Source organism: Gadus chalcogrammus, chromosome 18, assembly GCF_026213295.1.
Source record: "Gadus chalcogrammus isolate NIFS_2021 chromosome 18, NIFS_Gcha_1.0, whole genome shotgun sequence".
In the NCBI taxonomy this organism is placed as follows: domain Eukaryota; kingdom Metazoa; phylum Chordata; class Actinopteri; order Gadiformes; family Gadidae; genus Gadus; species Gadus chalcogrammus.
Window position 1 is genome coordinate 4,989,780 of NC_079429.1, and position 22,500 is coordinate 5,012,279.

At 50.0% G+C, this 22,500-nt stretch overlaps 2 protein-coding genes and 1 long non-coding RNA gene across 3 annotated transcripts in view; 2 read left to right on the top strand and 1 right to left on the bottom strand.

Annotated features, from left to right (window-relative positions):
* Nucleotides 1-38: 38 nt before the first annotated feature.
* Nucleotides 39-3,989, top strand: LOC130370837 (uncharacterized). Its single transcript, XR_008893111.1, has 3 exons — nt 39-190; nt 821-887; nt 3,916-3,989. It is a non-coding gene; the product is annotated as an uncharacterized LOC130370837 (long non-coding RNA).
* A 5,663-nt stretch (nt 3,990-9,652) lies between these two features.
* Nucleotides 9,653-17,882, top strand: LOC130371754 ((E2-independent) E3 ubiquitin-conjugating enzyme FATS-like). The gene is made up of 8 exons (XM_056577616.1): nt 9,653-9,716; nt 9,763-9,858; nt 11,297-11,449; nt 11,899-11,999; nt 12,694-12,880; nt 15,473-15,536; nt 16,689-16,791; nt 17,805-17,882. The coding sequence occupies exons 1-8, from the start codon at nt 9,653-9,655 to the stop codon at nt 17,841-17,843; spliced, it is 807 nt and encodes a 268-aa protein (XP_056433591.1). The 3' UTR covers nt 17,844-17,882.
* Nucleotides 17,883-18,237: 355 nt separating this feature from the next.
* The window catches only part of LOC130371755 (ras-associating and dilute domain-containing protein-like), a 26,117-nt gene continuing 21,854 nt past the window's right edge, over nt 18,238-22,500 (bottom strand). Inside the window, exons 16-19 of the mRNA XM_056577617.1 lie at nt 22,155-22,282; nt 21,873-22,057; nt 20,439-20,578; nt 18,238-19,552 (exon numbers count right to left, since the gene is read on the bottom strand). Of these exons, the coding sequence (XP_056433592.1) occupies nt 19,459-19,552; nt 20,439-20,578; nt 21,873-22,057; nt 22,155-22,282 (547 nt within the window). The 3' untranslated portion in view covers nt 18,238-19,458. The remainder of the gene's footprint in view (nt 19,553-20,438; nt 20,579-21,872; nt 22,058-22,154; nt 22,283-22,500) is intronic.

The window sequence follows — 22,500 nt, forward strand, 5'->3', positions numbered from 1 at the left end:
TACGAAGCGCCCAAAACGTAGGAACTGTCCTCGGTCCTCTCCCACTAATACTACTAGAGAGATAAATTAGGTTAAATGCTAGTGCGACAGACTTTCCTCATTGTACGCACCAGACATTTTGACTGATCACCTGCGACTAGAGGACTGGAGGACTGGAGGAGAGGCTGACAGACGCACCAGAGACCCAACGGTACAGAGAGCCATTAGTATGGGGCTCCTTACCTGGGAGAGCCTGACGGTAGAGGGCCATTAGTATGGTACTCCGTACCCGGGAGGCGGCGGCTCGCCCCGGCGTCCTCTGAAAAGCGCTTACTCTGCGGGAAAGAGCATTCCCCCAAAAGGTTTACGACCCGTTTTGAGCTGCGCCAGCGATGATCGAGCCCTCGCTGCGCCCTGAGTGGAACATTCAGAGGGAGATTATACCCAAAGCACTAATAAAAGGAGTGGGAAATTGATGGATTTATGGGGAATATTGTGGATTTTCACCGCGCCGTACACAGTTGTACTTCACTGGCTTCTTTAAACTGGTGTACTCTCTAGTTTATTGTGTGTGTGTGTGTGTGTGTGTGTGTGTGTGTGTGTGTGTGTGTGTGTGTGTGTGTGTGTGTGTGTGTGTGTGTGTGTCATAGGAACAATTCAGAATTTCAATATCATGGATTTTTCTTTGCGCAAAAATGGAACTTGTACTGAGCTGAAATACATTCTAGGCTAACTTTTAGGTTTTATTAAAAATGCGGTTAGGGCATCGGTTTTCAGTGAATAAAATAACCTGCTACAATCGTTTTTGTTTCCTTTCCTGAAAATGTTGGTTTTCTCCCAGATGAAAATGAAACAACCAATTACCCCGATTCTCCAGGCGTCTCCTTCCAACGGTTTCAAACACCACGGTGAGTTCTGAGCTGCATCCTGAACACTCGGAGTGACCAGAGTGACCCACAGGACAGGGAGTTAATCAAAGTATTATTAATCCCCCGAAACACACCAAGACGTCAGCCAGGCCAGGCTTATCTCTAGTTTACCTAGGCTTTGGGAGGGAGAACGGTCCCATCACAGTTAATGCTCAAAACCAGATTCTCTTTTCACAAACGTCTCTTAAGAGGCACACTGTGATGCTGAAATGTTTCAACCAATAACACCTGATGCAAATACAATAATGATTTATTCGCTCCATGAAAGAGGATTGTATGTATGTCCCATCCGATGTGTGTCAGTGTCATGTGGCGACTGAGATCGCTTTGTTGTTGTTGTTGTAGGCAAAGTGATTTTTGTTCTTTAACACAGTGTGTGTCTTAATGGCTGCCATACTGGGGGCTTAGCCTGAGTTAGCCTTAAGCTTAGGCTTAGGCTAAGCCGGGAAAGCTTAGCTGGGCGCACATCAATGACTGTCTGATTGCGGTCGGTCGATACAGCAGACGGCTGGAATTTAGAGGGTGGCCAGAACCGACTCTAGAAAATGTATTTAAAATACGAGGGCATGGAGGCTAATGTGCTGGGTAATCTAGCGGCCAGGGGGATTGACACCTAGCAGCTGAAAGGTTCTGCGTTTGAACCCCAATGCCCTCTTCTTATTATTTTAATTTATTTATTCTACGCCTTTTTCGACCACTCGACATTAAAGCTTACATTAGTATCTCATTGGACCACACATTCGTAGTGCTAGCACCAGGTTTTGACTAGTTTCCGCTTCTAGACATACTGGTCAACACAACACCATATAGGGGTTTATGGGTCGGAGATAAGTCAGACCCTGTGAGCGTGGCTTCTTTCCCATTCCGGCCACACACCAGTACCGACTGAAGATGTACCTGGTCGGTCGGAGAGATGCTTGGTGAACCGTCCCCAGACCTCTGTTCACCTCATGTCTCTGAATAAACCACGGGTTGAACCTTTAGCACTCTGCACTCCGAGCAGGTTCTGAATCTACACAGCTAGCAGCAAAGGACTCGGGGCGGTCATGATGACGGTGTTGGTTTTATTGCGGGGACGCGATCGTCGTTTATCGTTTGACTCGTTTGGACATTAGTTCTCCACATATTCAGAAAGGAGAGGAGGGAGAAGCAGAACTGGGAGCAAATGAAGAAAAGGAAAACAAAATATTGCGATGGTGTTTCGACCAATACGTGAAAAGTAAACAAGTTTCAAATGAGCTTATGATTATGAATTTCCAGCAATCCTTTCCCCCCAGTCGATTAATAATAAATCACTTGCTAGTCAATCAAACACGCATTATAAATATTCATGTTTTGGACGCACTTCACAGTGAATGATAGCATGCTGCCACCGCGCTGCCGCTCAGCCAGACGGCCAGAGACGCGGGTCCAAGTGTCCCTCTGAAGGGCTCTTTATGTAGGCTCAAGAGCCCGGGGTCTGGCTGAATCCAGACAATCTTCCACAGGCCATCATCACCTCACTGAGAGGGGACATGATGATGATGATGATGATGATAAGAGGGTGATATGGTACTTCACATCATGCATTATTGACGTGATGTCAGATGGGTGTGTGTAAGATACACATGATTAACTAAAAATACTTTACGATTTGCAGGAGAAAGTGTAGATCTGACGGTAGCAAAACAAGAGTGCATATCAAAAAGGGGAGCTAAAGAGGAAATGCTATAGTGTTAAAGTAACTTCTTTATGTAGGCCTCCTTGATTTGCTGTTTAACTGCAGTCTCAAAGGGCTTCACATCCCAGACTCTGACATCTTTCAATTGTAGGTAAAAACTGAACAGTGATTGGTCACTCCTTCTAGGGTTCAACAAAATGGCAATAGATGCCAATTTGGGACAAATAATAGGAAAATAACTTAAGCAATAAAAACCTATTCAACATAAGTCAAGCTTTGGGTATAACCACAAAAAAAGAAGTAAATTGAACGGTAGGGGTTGATGAATAACAAGTGAGGCATTGGAATCCTGATAACCTGATTCAGCAGTGAGGAGAATCCCGAGGCTGCGTTCCCTTATTTAAACTCAGCATCCAGCCCGCTTGGTTCAAGGAGTGTGCGCGGTTGTGTGTGCGGTTGTGTGTTTGTATGCAGAGCCAGTGCAGCCGGTGAGTGAGCGGCTCGCTTAATCCAGAGCCCATGGGTCAGGCCTTCGTCTCGACGTGAGCTCAGTGCTGGCTGAGCGGCGGCGGCGACCGGCCAGCGGGCCGAGCAGAGGGGCAGCGGGGGAGTAATGGACAGTGAACCGACGGTACTCGGCCAGAAGAGGCATCCGGTCTGCTCGTCGAGGAGGGTCACAATGAAGGATGGATTAGAGGAGACGGAGGGGGCTGGTTGATACAGGAGCAGACAGTCCTGGGCAAGGCCAGACAGGAGGAAGAGGGATGCCCCCACAACCAAAAAACACAAAACCTTGACAGGCTGCGAGTGGCACAGCTGTTCGTCTCATGGCGACATAACTACGTCTTCTGTTAGGACAGGGGGATCAGGGGTCGATGGGGGGGGGGGCTGGGGCAGAGGTTCGGATATGGTTTGTCTTTAGTCGGCGGTGGCCACCTCGATTCCAGGAATCCTGTTGCGGTCCGGACACCAAAACTACGGCAACACCTCCGGCCTCAAGTCAACAGCAAAACACCTCATCAGCGTTCTCATGACATCGAACGCTTACCCCGTGGCAGGAGCCGGTCACCATGGTAACAGAGGCTTGGGGAAAAGGCCGGCCTCTGAGTCGTTCGGAGCTCGGGGGACGAGAGTATCTGTACCGGGCGCTCTGCCGTCCCAACACGGCTTGTGGACAATGTCAACAAACGACACGGTCCACAGGGAGGTGTGTGTGTGTGTGTGTGTGTGTGTGTGTGTGTGTGTGTGTGTGTGTGTGGTGTGGGTGTGTGTGTGTGTGTGTGTGGTGTGTGTGTGTGTGTGTCCAGAGTTTGACAGTGAATGTGTTTGTTGTGCCTTGACACACAGAGGGAGAGGTGGAGCAGAGGGAGGCGGGGCCCTACGGTCCGCGGGCGGGGACCAGGTGCTCACCTGAGACCAGGTGCTCACCTGAGGACGGAGTGGAGCACGTCTGAGTGGAGCACGTCTACCGTCGCCACCCCCCCGCTCCAACAGGTAACACACGGATCCTCCACTCACCTCACCACTGTACTGTACTGTACTGTACTGTCTGTCTGTCTGTCTGTCTGTCTGTCTGTCTGTCTGTCTGTCTGTCTGTCTGTCTGTCTGTCTGTCTGTCTGTCTGTCTGTCTGTCTGTCTGTCTGTCTGTCTGTCTGTCTGTCTGTCTGTCTGTCTGTCTGTCTGTCTGTCTGTCTGTCTGTCTGTCTGTCTGTCTGTCTGTCTGTCTGTCTGTCTGTCTGTCTGTCTGTCTGTCTGTCTGTCTGTCTGTCTGTCTGTCTGTCTGTCTGTCTGTCTGTCTGTCTGTCTGTCTGTCTGTCTGTCTGTCTGTCTGTCTGTCTGTCTGTCTGTCTGTCTGTCTGTCTGTCTGTCTGTCTGTCTGTCTGTCTGTCTGTCTGTCTGTCTGTCTGTCTGTCTGTCTGTCTGTCTGTCTGTCTGTCTGTCTGTCTGTCTGTCTGTCTGTCTGTCTGTCTGTCTGTCTGTCTGTCTGTCTGTCTGTCTGTCTGTCTGTCTGTCTGTCTGTCTGTGTCTGTCTGTCTGTCTGTCTGTCTGTCTGTCTGTCTGTCTGTCTGTCTCTGTCTGTCTGTCTGTCTGTCTGTCTGTCTGTCTGTCTGTCTGTCTGTCTGTCTGTCTGTCTGTCTGTCTGTCTGTCTGTCTGTCTGTCTGTCTGTCTGTCTGTCTGTCTGTCTGTCTGTCTGTCTGTCTGTCTGTCTGTCTGTCTGTCTGTCTGTCGTCTGTCTGTGTCTCTCTCTCTCTCTCTCTCTCTGTCTGTCTGTCTGTCTGTCTGTCTGTCTGTCTGTCTGTCTGTCTGTCTGTCTGTCTGTCTGTCTGTCTGTCTGTCTGTCTGTCTGTCTGTCTGTCTGTCTGTCTGTCTGTTGTCGTCTGTCTGTCTGTCTGTGTCTGTCTGTCTGTCTGTCTGTCTGTCTGTCTGTCTGTCTGTCTGTCTGTCTGTCTGTCTGTCTGTCTGTCTGTCTGTCTGTCTGTCTGTCTGTCTGTCTGTCTGTCTGTCTGTCTGTCTGTCTGTCTGTCTGTCTGTCTGTCTGTCTGTCTGTCTGTCTGTCTGTCTGTCTGTCTGTCTGTCTGTCTGTCTGTCTGTCTGTCTGTCTGTCTGTCTGTCTGTCTGTCTGTTGTCTGTCTGTCTGTCTGTCTGTCTGTCTGTCTGACTGACTGACTGACTGACTGACTGACTGACTGACTGACTGACTGACTGACTGACTGACTGACTGACTGACTGACTGACTGACTGACTGACTGACTGACTGACTGACTGACTGACTGACTGACTGACTGACTGTAAACAGGATGGAGGGCTTGGTGGAGTAGGGCCACGGCCTGTGACACCGCCCACCACACTGGGTGGTGTACAACTTTACACTACCCAGGGGATGGTGTAACAACAACATTGCCAGATCTTATAAACGCAGTGAGAGTAACGTGATCAAAAGTGGAAACTCTGGGCATGAACACATTTAAAAGTAATATCATACATTTAATGAAATGCATTAAAAAAGGAATTGGTCCACAGAAATATCAGTATCACCCCCGCTAACCTCTATGAGAGTATCTCGATTCAAAAGTTAATATTTTCAGTGCATCCAAATATATTGAATGAAACGCATTCGCATAAAGGTATTCACAGATCACTAGCCCTAAACTCTATGAGAAAACCTTTTTATTATCCAAGCATTTACCGAAAATATAAGATAATTATTAAATGTTCGAAAACATAAACATAACATTTGTTTGAACAGTTTTTGAAAAGAAGTTCAACCCAAAAATGAACCATAGATAAGATTTCTCCTGAAGTCTGGTTTTAGGAAGAGACAGAGAGGCTCGTCTGTCAGATGAGCCCTATTTCCTGGGGCTCTGTGGTTCAGAGCTGCCCAGTGTTTGTAGTGGGGCTGATCTGTCAGCATGTTGCCTCAGCCCGGACTCAGAACACAGGCAGAGTCCGTCACATGATGGGTGTTTTCGGGCTACGAGGAGCTCCGACTGCAGAGAGGCTGTCAGCTGGAGCCAGAAACAAAAAGGGATTCACAAAGTTCACAACTCGTTTTTAAAAATATCCAAGCCATGGGGAGGGGGTTCGAAGAGGAATTCGAACGAAATATGAAAACAAACTATAAGCCCATATTGAGTCTATTAATATTTATGCCATTAGAAATATGAAGATAGTCTTTTCACGAAGATGTACTGTCAACTGTTCTTCCTGACTTGACAATCTGTTCGAAATTACTTTTTTAATGGATTTTGTTATTGTAATGATCAAAGAGATTATTATAGACTCATACATATCTCCCCAATCTCATTCCTCAAATAAACGACACTGAACAGTTAGTCAGTCAGTCAAGGGCTAATCAGAGATCAAGCAATGTGCAGTATTCATTCATGGTAGTTAGTAACTCTAAGAAGAACAGATCATACATTCTGCAGTAAATTAATGGTAGTTAGTAACTCTAAGAACAACAGGTCATACATTCTGCAGTACATTCATGGTAGTATATTACTCGAAGATAAAACAGTTCATACATTCTGCAGTACATCTCTGAAATCTAAGATAATAACTCAAAATATAGAAGTAATCATCTGACCTAGCAGATCATTCGAACAAAACATCCTGGTGATAGAGATCCAGGTTCTCTATACAATAAATATTAAGTAAGTAAGATGTTGTATATTGCACCATTTACGAGCAAGCGTCTTTGGCGTTTACATTACCACAGTACATTACACATGGACACAGCCCGACCGACACTGAAAACACTAAAACATTACGAAGCACCAATCCGGTTCCCTCCAGTCTGAGACAAGCATACAGGATCTCCTGTCAGAGCTTAAAACTACAAATCCACTTTAGAACGTGACCACTTCAAGTTTTGAACACATGGACACGGCCAAGACCTGTCCAGGACCGTCAAAGTCCTCTTGGTGAAGCAATGTTAAAACGCCAAAGAGAATAACAGTCTTCAGATTCCAGCGTGAGTGGGACAGCGGGCAGGAACCTTGCCCACTGATACACCCTGGCATTGTTTACCCGTCTCTTGACTGACTCCGGGCTCCTTGGCGCTCTGTTGGTGTGTGTCTGTGTTGTTTGTTGATGTGCGTGTGTTGGTGTGTGTGTGTGCTGTGTGTTAGTGTGTAAGTGTGTGTGTGTTGGTGTGTTTGTGTGTTGGTGCATGTGTGTGTGTCGGTTTGTGCGTGCGCGTGCTTTTGTGCGTGTGTATGTGTTGGTGTGTTTGTGTGTGTGTCGGTTTGTGCGTTTGTGTGTGTTGGTGTGTTTGCATGTGTTTGTGTGTTGGTGCATGTGTGTGTGTCGGTTTGTGCGTTTGTGCGTGTGTGTGTGTGTGTGTTGGTGTGTTTGTATGTGTTTGTGTGTTAATCCAGTTTGTGTGTGTGTTGGTATGTTTGTATGTGTTTGTGTGTTGGTGCATGTGTGTGCGTCGGTGTGTGTGTTGGTGCATGTGTGTGCGTCGGTGTGTGTGTTGGTGCGTGTGTGTGTTGGTGCGTGTGTGTGCGTCGGTGTGTGTGTTGGTGCGTGTGTGTGTGTTGTTTGGTGCTAGACACTCTGCGTATTGTCATTCTGAGGGTTGATACGGTCGCCCCCGGTCGTGCAGGGCTGTGTGTTACTGCAGCGTAGGGACTCTGCTCAGCACTCTGGGTTTCCTGCTCAGCGCTCTGGGTCTTCTGCTCCAGGGCTGTCTTCATTCCTCTGACTAAGGACCAAGCGGCCGGGCCCTGGAGAGGGAGCGGACAGCGGAGCTATTGTCGCGGCGCTGCGCTGGAGCGGCGTCACGTCGTGTCACTCCGTAGTCGTGTCGAATGTGGGTCAGGCTGCGACACGTCCTCCGCTGCACCACGGAGACAGAGCGGCCTGTTGTTTGTTATACAAACTGTGTGTGTGTGTGTGTGTGTGTGTGTGTGTGTGTGTGTGTGTGTGTGTGTGTGTGTGTGTGCACGAACATGCCCTCTTGTGTGTGTGTGTGCATTGCATATGTGTGTGCTTTTCAGACGCATCTAAGTGTGTGTGTGTGTGTTGTGTGTGTGTGTGTGTTGTGTGTGGTGTGTGTGTTGTGTGTGTGCTGTGTTGTGTCGTGTGTGTGTGTGTGTGTGTGTGTGTTGTGTGTGTGTGTGTGTGGTTCCTCATGACTCTGGAGCTACAACAGCAGCCGTTTCCAGTCCATAACAGCAGACCTCCTTTTCGACCTGACACCCCTCCCTCTCTCTGACCTCCTCTCCTCTCTCACTATCCTGTCTCCTCTCCTTCTCCTATCCTTCTCCTATCCCTCTCTCTCCTCTACCTCTCTGACATTCCTCTCTGACCTCCTCTTCTGACCTGTCCTCTCCTTCTCCTCTCCTCTCCTCGTCTCCTCTCACCTCCCTCTCTGACCTCCTCTCCTCTCTGACCTCCTCTCTGACCTCTCTCCTCTCCTCTCCCTCTCCTCTCTCCTCTCCTCTCTGACCTCCTCTCTGACCTCCTCTCCTCTCCTCCCCTCTCTGACCTCCCTAGGTGTCCAATAAGATCAGTGTTGCCACCAAAGAGCGCGGCCCCTCACCTGGCAGAGCCTGAGGAGGGGCTGGGGCTTCAGTAAGGTCTCGCCCAGACCCCCCGGCGCCGAGGTCCGGACCCCCCCACCGCCATCGTCGGAGGGGTGGGGGCTGCACCCTCCTCTCTACAGGACCGGCAGCGCCCAGCCGGCCGGGTCCACCGCGAGGAGGGACGGCGTCTCACGACCGTCGCCGCGGGAGACCGCCTCCGTTGCCACGACGACCACCACCACGGACCCTGGTCCCGCACGACAAGGTCAGCTTCTCCTCCATCACCATCTGCTCCAAGAAGGTCACCAGGACGACCAGTCTGCCCCCTGACAACGACAACAACGTCCACAGGGCCGCCCCCCCCTCCCACCCGGGACAGCGGCCCCCCGGGGCCCCCGACTCCGTAACCCTGCGGAGGAAGGCACCGTCGTCAAGGTGACGGAGCAGAGGATGACCTCCAGCCTCCGTCCCGTCCGCCGCCACCGCGCTGGCTCGGAGGCCGTCCCCCGACCGCGTCGCCCCTGGCGACGGTCGCCAGGGCGACGCGGCGGTTCCACCGGAGGAAAGCCACGGTCATCAAGGTGACGGAGCGCCGGGAGAGCTACAGCGCGGCCGTCACCCCCGGCAAACCGGCCGCCCCCACTACCGACACAGCTACACGGAGGGGGTCTACACGGAGGACAGCGTGTGGCGCCAGGGGCCCCAGGGACACCAGGGGCCTCAGGGGCCCCAAGAGCGCTACGTAGGACCCCCACAGAGGGGGCCCTTCCAGCGAGGGCCCCCAGAAGACCGGTGGGGCCCGGTGGCACCGCAGGGGGGCGACCCTGGGGAGGGGCGGGGGGGACCGCGCCCTGCACCGGTCCACGCTCAGCCTGGTGCTGAGTGGGGGGGGGGAGCCCCGCCCCGCGCTGCCCCCCCCCGCCCGGGGCCCGGGCCGCCGGGGGGGCGACGGCCGGGTCACGGCCCCGACCGGTGAGTTGCTACGGCAACGTGTTTGGACACACTGAGGCTGCACATGTTGCCGTGGCGACCAAGCCTTGCCTGACCAGGATGCTGAGCTGGGGGAACGTCCTACCACAGCAGGCCAGGAGCATCCCCCCCCAGCCCAGCGGGGGTGGAGGAGGTGGGGGTGGGGGTGGTGGAGGTGGGGGTCTTCCCAGCTCCGACGGGGGTCCCGGAGCCAAATGGAGACGGGAAAGAGGGTACGGTTCACGTCGTGTCGCGCAGGGCATCGCTGACACTCCTCAAACCCCCAGGTAGCTTTGACACACACTCTGGTACACACTCTGGTACACACTCTGCTACGCACACTCTGCTACACACACTCTGCTACACACACTCTGCTACACACAATATGGCAGACTGTATCTCCAGGACTTCTGTTGGCGGAGAAAGATGTCTAAATATGCCTCAGTATACCTTTTTAAAATTGTTGTGTGTGGGCTGTTTCCTCCCTTTCGGTCCTCCTTTGTGTGTTGGTGTGCGTGTGTGTTGTGCGTGGGTGTGTGTGAGCATGGCTGGCGTCCAGTGAGTGGCGTCATTGAAACGCACGGTGCGTATCTGTCACAACATTAGCACTGAGAGGGGGGGCTTCCTCTCTCCTCTCTCTCTCTCTCCTCTCTCTCCTCTCTCTCTCTCTCTCTCTCTCTCTCTCTCTCTGATATCTCGCCCTCTCTCTCTCTGTATCCCGCCCTCTCTTTCTTGTTCGCTCATCATTCTCTCTCTCTTCCTCATTTCCACCTTCTCTTGTGTTTCCCACGCATCGTTCTGCATACAGAGTCTTCTCAGGGGACCTGGGTTGCTGCGCACACTGAAGCATTGTGTGGGTTTCTGTGTGCGTGTGCCGGGAGATTGTGTGTTTCTGTGTGTGAGTGATTGCGTATGTATGCCGGGAGGGATTATGATTTACCTGTGTGAATGTGTTCGAGAGAGAGTGTGTGTGTCGATTGGGAGGGAGGAGTGTGTGTCAGAGAGAGAGAGAGAGAGAGAGAGAGAGAGAGAGAGAGAGAGAGAGAGAGAGAGAGAGAGAGAGAGAGAGAGAGAGAGAGAGAGAGAGAGAGAGAGAGAGAGAGAGAGAGAGATTTACTTGTCTGTGTGTGGGCAGGCTCTCTTTTTCTATAATTACATAAAATCGTTCTGTCTGTTCTAAAAGCATCTTCTGTAGCTGGCTCTGTCAGAAAGTCCGGAAGGCGAATCGACTCCATGAAGGAGTCGACATGGAACAGGTTATTCTTTCCCCTGCACCCTTATTACCCAGCCTGCTGTGAAATTCATAATTAGTATTTAATCACATTCATCAAGAGTATCATCTATTAATTACCCAAAGCCTGGGGCCGCATCATTTCAATTTAACGTTTAAGAACGTCTTCCCACAGACAAGGTGGCCCATTAAGGAAAATCTATTACTCCTTGGTCTCCACCGTCCCAAGGTCAGGAATTAAACAGGGCCTGGGGCTGCGCTTTGGAATGAAGGAAACTTATGAGGAATGCCCCGTGATTAAAAAAAACGCAGCCGTAAAGAAATCCTCAACTTCGAGGAGAACATGCTCTGGAAACGTTGTCAGGAAAGACAGTGAAAAAGTAATGTGGGGCCGAAACGACCGTTTTAAGACCAATGGCGTCAAGCAGAACCAACCTAGCATCTCGTTTGTGGGAACTGTAAGGCACTCAGAGCGGCACTCTGCTCCCTTTCAGGCGCCGGCTCGACGCGGTCCGCCCAGGACATCCTGGCCCTCAACGCGGCGGCAATCATCGCCAATATTAAACTCCAGAGACAGCTGAAGAACCCTGAAGATGGCCGCCCGGCGAAGGATGCAGCCGCCTCCTCTTCCCTCCAAGGAAATGAAGGTTGGAATGACTTCTCGGCCCACCCACGGGCGTAATTGTTTTGCTTTTCCCTTGTTGGAAATATTGTTTGTGTATAAAGAGAGGAACTCTCTCTCTCTCTCCATCATATTCTTACCAAATGCTTTTCCCTCTCATGCTTTCCTCTCTCTCTCTTTCTCTCTTTCTCTCTCTCTCTCTCTCTCTCTCTCTCTCTCTCTCTCTCTCTCTCTCTCTCTCTCTCTCTCTCTCTCTCTCTCTCTCTCTCTCTCTCTCTCTCTCTCTCTCTCTCTCTCTATTGAAATGTGACAGGTTTGTTTAAAGAGCCAACGCAGTAATCGATCGATGTCGTATTGATATTCGAGTCCCTCGCTAAATGAATTATGTTGCTTCGCACACGGAGCTTGGTATGGATCGCACACCCGACAGCTAGGAAAAACAACATGACCTTTGTGGTTTCGCTGTCTTTGCAGACGGAGTCGTTGGGAAAGTGGAGAAATCAAACCCCGGTCAGAAGCTGGTTGGACGCCCGTCCCCTGATCCCCAGCAGCCCGACCAGAGCCCCTCACTGAAGGTACCGTCTGAAAGTCTGTAGGATTGAAGAGTCCGATCCTTCAGCAGAAACGCTATTGATCGATGGATATATAGATAGATGGAGGGATAGATTGAGGGATAGATAGATAGATGGATAGGTACTTCATTCATCCCCTTGGGGAAATTAAGGAATCCAGTAGCTCATGAAGTCAGTCAATAGACTAGATAGACTAGATAGAACAATTGACAAAAAGAAAAAATGGACAAACAGTAAAATCATCAAATAAGTCAATAAAAAGTGAGCAATATTGCACATAATTGAAATTGCATATTAAAAGAGCCAGAGGTTGATATTAATAAATTAATGAATAAATAAACTGATAAAAGCTTTGTGTTATTGTGCCGCGGCGGCCCCAGTGGTCCCAGTGGTCCCAGTGGGTCCAGTGGTCCCAGTGCTCCCAGTACTCCCAGTGCTCCCAGTGGGTCCAGTGGTCCCAGTGGTCCCAGTGCTCCCAGTACTCCCAGTGTTCCCAGTGGGTCCAGTGTTCCCAGTGCTCCCAGTACTCCCTGTGTTCCCATTGGTCCCAGTTGGTCGAGCGTCCCCAGTGGTCCCAGTGGTCCCAGTGCTCCCAGTACTCCCCGTGTTCCCAGTACTCCCCGTGTTCCCAGTACTCCCCGTGTTCCCAGTACTCCCCGTGCTCCCAGTGCTCCCGGTTCTCTGGTTGTGTTCACAGGAGGCCCTGGAGCGCTCGCGGCCCGGGTTCATCGCCCGCTCCCAGGACCGGGTCGAGACCCTGCGGCGCCGGACGCAGGAGAGGCGGAGGAGGCCGGCGGCCCGCCCCCCAGCGGGGGCCCCGCGGGGGGGGGGCCCATCGGGGCCGACCAGGAGCCGGCCGCCCCCCCTGGACGCCTCACTGAGCGGTACGCTACCGGCCTCTCCGTGTGTGTGTGTGTGTGTGTGTGTGTGTGTGTGTGTGTGTGTGTGTGTGTGTGTGTGTGTGTGTGTGTGTGTGTGTGTGTGTGTGTGTGTGTGTGTGTGTGTGTGTGTGTGTGTGTGTGTGTCTTTTAACTGCGTGGTGACGGGAACGAGGCGTGTCCTCCCCGCTGTCCCGTTACCACACACCTTGTTGGCACGACAACAAGAGCTGGCGACGGGAACACGGACACAACTCGTTCCCGCCACCAGCTGCCATGGCGACGTGCCACGCATTTAAAGACCTGTGTCTTTTCTGTCTCCCCCTGTAGACACACACACACGCACACACGTACACACACGTACGCGTACACACACGCACGCTCACACAGGCACGGCCCAGCACACACACGCATGCAGGCACATACGAACACACACAAACGTGCACAGACACACACACACGGGCACACGCAGACGAACAAAGAGAAACACACACACAGGGGCACCAATCGTCGACACACAAACAAACATGCAAGCAAACTCAAAGGCGGACACAAGACATCACGGAGGAGAAGACGGGGGAGAGAGACAAAGGGGGGACAGAGGGAGGGGGGAGATAAGACGCCGCTTGGCACGGGGGGGGTTGCTGGTGGGACGCAAGGCGGGACACTCGACGGGGGGGGGGCGGGGCGGGGCGCTGACGATAACACTGGCAGGGCGGCCGGGACGCTCAGCACTTTGTTCAATCATGAGGGGGAGACTGGGAGGGGGTGGCTGGGGGGGATGCTGCAGGCGGGAGCTGCGGGGGGCAGGGTCTGCAGAGGAAACCCCCCCGGAGAACGTCCCCTTCGTTGGGAAGCGTTGCGTCACCCTGTGATAGGATGGATGGATGGATGAGAGGAGATGCCCTGGTTGGTCAGGATTAAGGCGGGAGCGGTCTTAACTCTAAAAGGTTGCTTGTTATCCAACAGATTATACTCAAATAATAGATTCATAACCGTAGTTCCAGCGCCTTGAAAGGCGTTGGATCACTCATTGATAGTGCCTTGCTGGTGTGGAGCTGGTTACCATGGTTCCCGTAGGTGTTTGTACATTTAGCCACCAGTAAGCCAATCTCTGGTTCATCTCCTCCAGTCCACAGAGGCAAGGGCTAACTAGGCCCCTCTGGTGAGGCCAGACAGCTACAAGGTGCCCCCTGGACACACTGCCCACCAGTGGCGGTTGTACGTCCGGTTACGCCCCGGGCAAGACTTCCTCCCTGCAGCCCACTGCACAACGTGTGTTGATCTGTAAAGCACCCGATGCACTCTGTCCCCCTGCCCTATTGTAATAATTTATCCAAAGTCGTTAAAGACGGTAATAGATGGTAAAAGGGGATTTCACGGCTGAGTCGTTTTCAGTCAAATCCCTGTGAAGAGATGCTTTTATCGCTGTGACCCCGAGGACGTTGATGAGGAAGATAACGATGAGGAAGATGGGGGCCAAGAGGACTACATCATATGCATATTGCTGTTTAACATATCATTTTTATAATTTTGTCATTTTAAAATGTTATAATTTTGTTCCATAATAGGTGCTCACTGTGGCTGCTGCTGTTTCCTTGAGAGATACCACAGCTAATTCCTGCCCTCTAGGGGCTGACGCTGAAACAGCATGGAACACAAGTACAGTCTGCAGTCACATTTATGTGATATCAGGGCAAACCGAGTTTATTACCGATCGTTAGAGCTAAATCATTACGTTAAAGAAAACAGACGGAATCAAACCGTCCAAATGAGTCCTAGAAGCACCAGAAACCTTAGATGTATAGCTTTATAGATACCTTCATACAAAACCATCGGAAACAAGCACAACAGACGATAATGTCGGTCAGACAAGGGTAATGTGTGGTGAGGCTGTTCCATCCGAGGCAAAAGGCTCTGGGTTTGATTCCTGATGTCTGCAGCTGACCTGTAGGTATCCCTGAGAAACATTGACCGCCTCTTCCCTCTTCACCTGCTTCCAAACACCAAGTATCTGAATTCCCTGTTGGACTCCATTTGTATTTATTTCCACAGACCTTAATCACATCTAGAACAACTGAAAGGGCTGGGATTTAACTGCTAAAAGTGTCCTTTAAATAGGACAGAAAATGCAAATAGTAGGCTAATAAATAAACTAACACTGAAAGCGATAGCTGATTGGCCCGGAGCCTGCTGGTGGAGAGGTTGAGTTTCCCAGGTCGCTGAACGTTCACACCTGCACACTCCGTTTGATAAGAGCGGTGAGCTGTCAGTTTCACTCAGAGCCCGGGGAACCCGGTGAGTCAGGCCCTCAGCTCAGCATAACGTGTGTGTGTGTGTGTGTGTGTGTGTGTGTGTGTGTGTGTGTGTGTGTGTGTGTGTGTGTGTGTGTGTGTGTGTGTGTGTGTGTGTGTGTGTGTGTGTGTGTGTGTGTGTGTGTGCATGTGTGTCGCGTGTGTGTGCATGTGTGTCTATATGTCTGTGTGTGTGTGCATGTTTGTCTATATTTCTACGTGTGCGTGTGTGTCTCTGTACGTGTACGTCTGCGTGTGTGTGTGTTTGGTTGTCTGTGTGTGTGTGTGTGTTTGTGCCTCCCAGATAACCTCTCCAGACGGAGAGACGGAGCCGTAACAGTGAGGGAGGAGGAGCCTAGGAGCCTGCAGTGAGTCCGCCTCCATCTCTCTCCCTGGCAGGATGTCAAAAACTCACTTCCTGTCCCCCGTATCTCGTCCCCCGACGCCGCCCCCCTCAATCTGTCTCCGATGTGGCGAATCCCGTAGCGATATGAACAGAATGTCAACCAGGATCGATTCTCTCTCTCTCTCTCTCTCTCTCTCTCTCTCTCTCTCTCTCTCTCTCTCTCTCTCTCTCTCTCTCTCTCTCTCTCTCTCTCTCTCTCTCTCTCTCTCTCTCTCTCTCTCTCTCTCTTCCTCCCCCCCCCCCCCCCCCCCAGTCCTCCTCGTTCCTCCAGACAGGAGACACATTTTATCCGCTGAATGATTCTGTATCCCTCTCTTGCTGTGACTGTTTTCAGTGTGAACTGAACTGAATCTCATTGAGCCACGAAGCCAATTATCTCTGTGTACACAACTCCAACAAATCGACTCAGTCAGCACACATACTGACACACACACTATTTATTCCTTTGCTGTAGCACAGGGGTCTCAAAATCAACTTACCTGTGGGCCGCTGGAGTTAGAGTCTTGGTCATCAAGTATTCTACAAAAAAGGGAGCACAACTGACCCAATCTAAGTTAATGATCGGGCTATAAATAGAACACGTTGGCTATGTAATCGCTGACAACACGGGACCTTTCATAGTGCTTGGTGGAAACCGGGACATTTTAGTGTCAACAACGCTGACAACAACGCGCGGGCCGCACTAACACTTAACTTTGATGTCAAGTAGGGGGCCACAAAATATCATCCCACGGGCCTCAATTGGCCCCCGGGCCGCGAGCCTCAATTGGCCCCCGGGCCGCGAGCCTCAATTGGCCCCCGGGCCGCGAGTTTGAGACCCCTGCTGTAGCAGATCCTAGTGTCAATATAGACAATATTGTGAAAAGTCATGGGGTCAAACCTTTACGGCCCTTCTCCCATACCTAAAATCTATTTCAGTGGCATTCAGATACAGCCTTCGATTACTGTATAAAATACATTTATATTTCATATAGATTAGAGCTTAATCGCTTACAATACCTCCTAGGTAGCATTCTCCATATAGAAACTCTTCTCCATATAAATAACCGTATTTTGGCGGACACTTCCTCTGTCCATCCGTGTCCGGTAACGAGCGGTTTGTTTTTGCGGTCAGCAGCCCCCCCTCCGGGCCGTCTGCGGGGGAGAGGAGCAGGAAAGAGGTCGCCAAGAGGGAGGCGTGCCTGGCCAACCGACGGCGAGTGGAGCTCTTCAAGAAGGTAATATCCCCGCCGGGTTGAGCGACGCCGCCGTGAGAGACGGGGGAGTGTGAGCGGGAAGATGGATAATTGGACGGAGCGATCAATCCAGGCGTGGGTTTAATGCGAAGCGGACTCCGGTCCCTTTCACTCGATCGGTTCCGAGGAGTCAATCAGTCGCTGGATTGATGGGTGCAGATACATTTGTTCCCGGCTTGACTCTGATTTAAATCCCTTCCTTAATCAATCAGTCTATTTATTGATTATGGTTAGTTAGTGATAGGCTGACTTGTGGTGTTGAAATAGCAAATCATGGAAGCTGTTATGGAGGAGATGTGAGGGTTTGGTGAGTGCAGAATAGAACCAATTAATGCACCTTTTCCTCGATTAACTTATGACACAGGGTATGCAATTCTAAAAACAAATAATAATATAAAATGAGCCACTATCGACATGGGACCGAGCTCATATGTTATATGACGTAAGCCTAGTTTTCTGTTTATATGACGCTTAAAAAAAATGATATTAAGAGTTTGTCAAATAATTAGCCTGGTCATGAGCCAGAAATCAAGCTCAAGGGTACTATGCTGAGCTTATTATTTATTATTGCGAGAACTTAATCTTGAATTGTTCAATCATAAATATCATGTTCAACCAGAGATCTCTGACATTTGACCCCATGCGTTGGTCGCGGCAAAAAAAATCAAACAGGTTATCGTTGCTCTAAAGCAAACTCCATCTCTAGCTTGTTCCTTCAGTTATAGGCCTATTGCACTCAAAATGCAAATGGCCGTTGCATGCAAATGAACCTCATCCTACCATTTATCTATGTGCCACTACAGAACATCTTGTTTTACCACCCGTCTGTTATCTCTACCGTCACCCAACCTTTAGTGTTTTAATACTCTAATAATTGTTCTACTGTGTTGAGACATTATTTTATTATAGACATTATTAGTGTGTGTGTGTGAGAGATGCTCTTCTGAATGACTTCTGAACGATGTCTGACTCCTCTAGCTCTCCTTCTACTTCAGAGGCTGTTGGATCAAATCCTCCACAGAAACCACCTCTGACCAGAGCGGATGGAGGATGGATCGTCTCCACAATCCCCCCCCCCCCCCCCCCCCCCCTCTACCCCACCTCTAGAAAAAGAGACGGAGCGAACCAAAGTTTGAAAATCAACCAAATTACCTAGTGTTACCATGTTGCTGTATATCACACTTTACTTACAAGTATCCCTTTTGTGGAATCAAAATGGACAAATTGATGTTTAGTATTATCTTTGGGTTACATGCAGAACTGTCTGGCTTTGGTTTGAATCTTTGGCAACACACTGGCTGTGCAGGCAGTGTATTCATTTTGCTTACCAAACAGTGCATTTGTCAAACACAGAGAAGACAGCTTTGAATTTTAAGGACGGCTTTCTGAGAGGACAGCCAGAAGTAGAACGGTGTTATGAATGCTTAAGAGAGGATTTTAATATTGGGGATTGTGTGATATTGTCTATACACTCTTGAAATGTTATATATTGTTTGATATAATATCATGTTGATACAAATATTGCCGAGCTATTGTGTAATTTAGGACATTTTTATTATCAATTGAATAAAGCAATGGAAAGAGGAAGTAAATAATGACATGATGACAGGGTCCCCTCTCCTTGGTGGAGGGCTGGTGGACTGACTGATCTCTGGTGTTTCATTCCAGAGCACAATAATACTGACGTGACCAAGAACCACTCATATAAAGACACAAGACAAACCATACTTCAGTCATTTAAAAAATGAACACAAACACATTTGAGAGGAGCGTATCTTGGTCAGGATAAAAACACCCGATGAAGATGGGCCAGCATTTTCAGGAGTTAATACCTTATGGAGATTTTCATTGCCAGCCATTTACTTTTACTTTAAGGGGATTTAAAATGGTGTTTTCCTTTGTCATTTCTAAAGCAATTTGCTGTGTGAACCCGAAACAGGAGTACTCTCCTGGCTCGGTCACATGGGGGTGTTAGTGGTTAGGGCGGAGAGGGGGTCGAGGTGGAACTCTGTTTAGCTTTAAACATAGAAGCGGTTTAGAGTGGCGGCTGATGGAGGACTATGATACAGGGATTCAAATAAGCAATCAATGAAATGGAAGGCTGCGGTGAAAGTTTCGTAATTCAAAAGAAAATTAACAATGAAGGAATCCTTCACAAATATTTAAGGCGAGCTCTTTGTATGTGTTTGTTTAGTTTTGAAAACAGCATTCAACAGAAAAATGACACCCGATGGCCTCTAGATCAAGCAGAAGTAGAACGGAACGGCACTGAAACACTCAGGTGTGGAGGCTGGCTGGTTGAAGCAGCCTCACCTGTCCGAGTCTGACCCCCACCACCCTGTGTCTGTTATCATGAGGAGCGCAGTTATCGCCACCTCGGTGCGGTGTGAAACTGACATTGTTACAACTGTCTAATGAACACTGGCGGCTGTGAGGGCCTTCCTCATTCTCCACATCATCTTAAAACACAAGCAAACGAAAATAGTGCAATTCAATCTTCATGGCTAAACACCAATCCCTAATACCTTATTTATCTTCACTGCGTCTGGAGTTTGTTGAGGTGTAACTTTTTTAAGTTAGTGTTTCGATTCATGGTGTCTGCGATTTTTTGGAGGTGTAAAAAAAAACACCCCAGTGCGATGAAGCCATTCAGCATTTTGAGTGCAGACCCCTAGACGTCCAATCAGAGCGGGCCACCAGTAATCTAGGTCTGTTGCCTGAAGCCTGGATCAGCTCCTTACCACTGAGAGAGAGAGAGAGAGAGAGAGAGAGAAAGAGAGAGAGAGGGGGAAAAGCATATGGTAAGGATATGATGGACTCGACTGTTGATTCTGAACGCCGGTATCTTATTGCTTGTTTGAATGATGCATGAGGCTCCGACTCAGAGCTGTCCTGGCCATCTCTCTGCCTGGCTCCACTTGAAAATCCCCCAGACTTGTCTGTCACTTATTTTTCCTTCTCAAGATAAGTTTTTCCAAAAACATTAACACTTTAAAGGTCGTCACTCAGAGGTTGTTCAAAGTGTTTTTGCTTGTACAGCTATACCTCTTGCAGTATATCTAACTGTCCTCCTGAAATGGTCCCACTACACCCACCGATAATAACAAACAATGAGCCCATAAAAGAGCAAGCAAACGATCAAAACCAACTAACAGTTAAAGAGTTAGAGTACAAACGACCTGAACTAATTAACAACACTCGGCATATGAAAGAGCTAGCCACATGGATGTGCACTTAAAAATAGTACTTAGCATTGTGTAGCATCTTATCCTAGCTATCTTTGTTGCATACGGGGAATGGGTTAACCTAGAGATTGTAAGAGCTTGGCACTCGGTTCTATGAACATCCTTACTGTACCAACAGAGATATATTGTGGTTTCTCTTCTTCTGACAAATGTACTCATTGTAAGTGTAAATGTTAAATGTAATTCACAATCAAGTTTAGTTTTTAGCAAACTCTTTGTGAATGGTCTTTCCTTCCTAGTTGAGTCCTTGGTTTTAGTCTTCCTAATGTTGTGCTTGATTAGCTGGAGGTGACTGCATGCACTTATGTAAGTCTCTCTGGATGAAAGCGTCTGCTAAATGCCCTAAAGGTAAACGTGAACCGAAAGGTAAAGGTAGGTCCTCACAGGTCCAGGTCCAGCCCCAGCAGACTGGTCCCGTTCACGGCCAGGATACGGTCCCCCGGGACCAGCTTCTCACAGCGGCCGGCGGGGGAGTCCGGGATCACGGCCCGGATGAAGATCCCCGTTGTCCTCAGAGAGGGGTCCTGGACCAGCAGGGGTCAAAGGTCAAACAGGGAGGAGGACGGGTTAAGGATCAACACGTGTGCCTGATAGTCACCTTCAGAGGACTGGAGAGAGGAGGACATTTGTGTGTGCGTGTGGGCATTTAAATGTTACATTTACATTTTATATTTAGGGCGCTTAGCAGATGCTTTTATCAAAAGCGACTTACAATAAGTGCATTTGTCAGAAGAAAGAGAAACAACAACATATCGCTGCCGTTGCAGTAAGGATGTTCATAGAACCAAGTGGCAATCACTTGCAATCACTAGGTTCACCCATTCCCCGTATTCAACAGAGATAGCTAGGATAAGACGCTACACAAGTGCTGTTTTAAAGTACAAGGACATACAACATACAATGAGTGCGTTAAAGGGGTGTGGGGGCGTAAGGGGGGAGGACATGTGTTTGTGTGTGCTGAAGATTAAACATACAATTCAATTTAAACTGCTTTAAACCTCCACTTGTTCTGTACGTGTTTTATAGGGCCATCACTATTAACCACTTTCTGACCGTAACTTTTTATGGGTTTGAAATATATTCAGATGTGATCTTTAAATGGCATCTTTACCGACACAGGCTTCTGGCCACGATACAGCGAAACTGTTTCTCAGCTGAGCAGGGCTTTGCCGCCACGCAATCCAAGGAGCTTAAGGGAAATTAGTTTGTGGTCCACACCAAACAAAGGAGCTCCTTCTTGGAGTGGTAAATACGTAAACTTGAATCCCCCTAACCGTAGCCCTTTAAGAGCCTCAGGTGCTGTTCAGTATCTGACCAGCAGATGGTGGCGTTCTCAAGGTCTAGTCTGACTGATGGAGGAGGAACGTTGGAAAGGTGAACTCCGGGATGTAAGTAACGGACAAACGAAACGATCAACCGTTTCCTCAACTTCTTGTGTAACGGACAATGAGTTTTATTGAGAACAACTGGCGTGTTAACGATGAAACTGATTTCTGATTGCAGCAGCTTCTCAACTGCTCTCAAACAGCTGAGATAACGAGTCAGTGCCAAAACAAATCGTTTATCTGACGATGTGATTCATAATGACCACTGGGAGGCGGTCCCCTTCACCCCTCTCTCACACGTGGACGCTTCCCACCACATGAAGGTTCCTCAGGGACACACACGAGAACCCGCCTGGCCTGGCTGAGGAACGCTCTCTGTGTCTGAGAGTGGCTCTGACGCTCTGCGGTCGAACCAAACCCGATCCGGACGGAGCTGGAGCCAGGGTTTCCGAGCCACTCTCCTCCACCGCGAGTCGGTTCTCCTTCAACTCACCCGCGCGTCGACCAGAGCCAGGCCAAGCCCCCGCTCCCCCCGCTCCAGCTCCAGACTGAAGACCAGGTCCTCCTCCTCCTCCTCCTCCTCTTCCTCCTCCTCTTCCTCCTCCTCTTCCATAAGCGCTCCGATCACTGATCTCCGGTCCGACGTCAACGCCGCCAGGAATTCCGACACCAGGCTGCCTTGAGATGGAAAGAGAAAAGCCAGATGGATCGCTTATTGAACCCTCTCTCTCCCTCATCCTCCCCCCCCCCTGGCTCGGTCGATCGGGGCTTTTACCTTCCTCGTGGACCTCCTCCGGGGCAGAGAGCCAGACGGCCTTCTCCCTCTCCTCCCTCTCCTCCCCCTCCGCCTCCCCTGTGTGGGGCGGCTCCTCGGTGATGACCAGCTCAATGTCGCGGGGGGGGCTGGGGGGGGCGAGGAGACGGGACGCCACCGCCGTCGATGACCTCCAGACACTCCCCACCCTCTCCTCCTCTCGCCCACCTCCTCCCCTGACCTCCTCCTCTTCCTCGCTCCTCCCACCTCCTCCACGTCTCCCCCTCTCCTCGCTCCTCCCACCTCCTCCCCTGACCTCCTCCTCCTCCTCCTCCTCCTCCTCCTCCTCCTCCTCCTCCTCCTCCTC